Source organism: Camellia sinensis, chromosome 6 (genome assembly GCF_055761805.1).
Source record: "Camellia sinensis isolate YWXY chromosome 6, ASM5576180v1, whole genome shotgun sequence".
NCBI classification, from domain to species: Eukaryota; Viridiplantae; Streptophyta; class Magnoliopsida; order Ericales; family Theaceae; genus Camellia; species Camellia sinensis.
Genome location: NC_138966.1, coordinates 131,368,657 through 131,371,054, shown reverse-complemented (window position 1 = coordinate 131,371,054; position 2,398 = coordinate 131,368,657). Strand labels below are relative to the sequence as shown.

At 39.4% G+C, this 2,398-nt stretch overlaps 1 protein-coding gene across 1 annotated transcript; it reads left to right on the top strand.

Moving 5' to 3' along the window:
- The first annotated feature begins 767 nt into the window (after positions 1-767).
- Positions 768-1,162, top strand: LOC145793585 (putative receptor-like protein kinase At3g47110). Its single transcript, XM_082876447.1, has 2 exons — positions 768-828; positions 885-1,162. The coding sequence occupies exons 1-2, from the start codon at positions 768-770 to the stop codon at positions 1,160-1,162; spliced, it is 339 nt and encodes a 112-aa protein (XP_082732573.1).
- Positions 1,163-2,398: the final 1,236 nt, after the last annotated feature.

Sequence of the window (2,398 nt, the reverse complement as noted above, 5' to 3'; positions counted from 1 at the left end):
AACCGGTGACCCATCCACCCGGTCCCTTTTCCGGTTCGTTCACCGGTCCGGTTTTCAAAACATTGCTTATATAGACACCTTGCATGGTAGAATAATTTTAGCATAAACAACCATACAAAAAACCATGGCTTCCTACAAAATAGTGAGCATCTGTAAGAATTTTTTATTTATTTTTTATACATATTCTATGTCATTTCTGAATGCTCCCAATGTGTGCTTCCAGCTCCTCACTGGTAGCAAACTTGAGTTAATCCTCTATACCTCCTCCTCTGTTTTCTTTCTTTCTTTCTTTCTTCTTCTTCTTCTTTTATTTTATTTTATTTTTTTCTGAACAAAAAAAGGAAAAAGAAAAAGAAAATCGTCTTTATGTAATTCTAGTATGAAAGTTCGGTCTTATCAAAATAGTCCATGTATCTACTAATGGAAAGAATTATTATAGCACTTTGCAACCAAAATATTTTCCAAAATCTTACTCAATTCTTGGAAGCTTGTATAGTTGATTTTGACATACCTTTCCAATGCAAGACTAATATCTGTTTGCTTTCAATGAAAAATATAATTAAGCTATGTCATTCTTAACAATGATCTCACTCAGTCACATGCACGCACCAACCAGAAAACTTAAAATTAAGGCCATTATACAACATTAAAACTGCCTTAAGAAAATTATTAAATACATTTTTTATTGGAATTACAATTATGCCAACTAACCATATTGACTTTCACACTAACATTAGAAACATTTTGTAGAGTATGTCAAGGGTGACATGGCTTCCACACTAGGGGATGTATACAGTTTTGGGATTCTTTTATTGGGGATGTTTACAGGTAAGAAACCAACTGATGATATGTTTTTGGGATTCTTTTATTGGGGATGTTTACAGGTAAGAAACCAACTGATGATATGTTTAAGGATCATCTAAATCTGCATAACTTCGTTAAGAATGCTTTGCCTGAACGAGTGATGAAGATTGTGGATCCCTACATCCTATTGGAGCATAAAACAACAAGGTGGATTAAAGACTGCATGGTTTCCATTCTAAGAATTGGGGTTGCATGTTCAATGGAATCACCAAGAGATCGAGTGGAAATGGGGAGTGTTATTAGTGAATTGCATAACATAAAAAATACTTACTTGAATGAGTGGTTGAACCAAGAATGAAGGGTTGAACCAAGACTGGAAAGTAGGAAGAGATTTTGCAACATGAAAACCTTAAGGTGTGTATCATACCTGCTTGAGCTATGCATATGCATATCAAAATGGAAAATGCTATATAGAAATGGATTTTTATTACCAGACAAAAAACATAGATTCCTTGTATATTTATTAATGTAGACTCCATTAACTTTGTGTCTGGTGGTAACAAAATTTACTGAAAATTTTGCACTCAACCGATTCATTAGCCGGTCATCAGACAGACTACGACCATTTTTTCAAGCATTGAAAGCTAAGTTCGAGTGGGACGAAGAATGCGACCACGCTCTGGAAAACTTGAAAGAATACATGTCTTCTCCACCACTACTTGTCACCCCAATACTTGGAGAAGAACTCTTCCTATACCTGGCGGTCTCTCAGCACGCAATTAGCGCAGTATTGGTCCATGCAGAAGGAATCCAACATCTGCCCATTTATTATGTCAGCAAAACATTGCTCTGCACCGAAACGAGGTACTTGCCACTAGAAAAAATGGCCTTGGCCTTAATGATGGCCTCAAGAAAGTTGTCGCACTACTTCCACGCCCACACCATAGTCGTCCTCACAGCTTTCCCATTAAAAGCTTTGTTTGAAAGGACAAACTTTTCTGGGCGAATCTTGAACTGGGCAGTAGAGTTGGAACAATTCGACATCAAGTTCCAACCCAGAATCGCGATAAAGGCCCAAGCTTTGGCAAACTTTGTCGCTGAATTCACCCCAGGAAGTCATCATATCTGCCCAGTCGACCAGACTAATGCAACCGAACTAGGGATGGAAATTGACGTCGGAACAGCGCAACCCCTGGTGTAGGATACTCAGTCAGACCCCAAGGCAGACCAGAGTAAAGAGAGCAAGGTAGAAGCAAACCAAGCTACACCGAGCCAAGACTCACCAACAAATAAAGACTTGGTACAATCAGATAACGAGGGGCAGACAGCAAGCATGGACCTTGAAGAAAACACCAGCAACATTCTTGACCCCACGACATCATCTGACCCCTCCACTTGCTGGAAGTTGTTCATTAGAGAGATGTGGAAGCTCTTTGTGGATGGAGCATCCAACCGGCATGGTGCAGGACTTGGCATAGTCCTCATCTCACCACACGGCCTGGTTGTAGAGCAAGTAATCAACCTTGGCTTCCCAGCATCAAACAAAGAAGCGGAGTATGAAGCACTTCTTGCAGGACTCAAATCAGCATTCTAC

Coding starts and splice junctions, on each gene's coding strand:
- LOC145793585 (XM_082876447.1), top strand. CDS start 768: ATGGCTTCCACACTAGGGGATGTATACAGTTTTGGGATTCTTTTATTG. Junction 829..884: donor TTTATTGGGGATGTTTACAG/GTAAGAAACCAA, acceptor GGATGTTTACAG/GTAAGAAACCAACTGATGAT.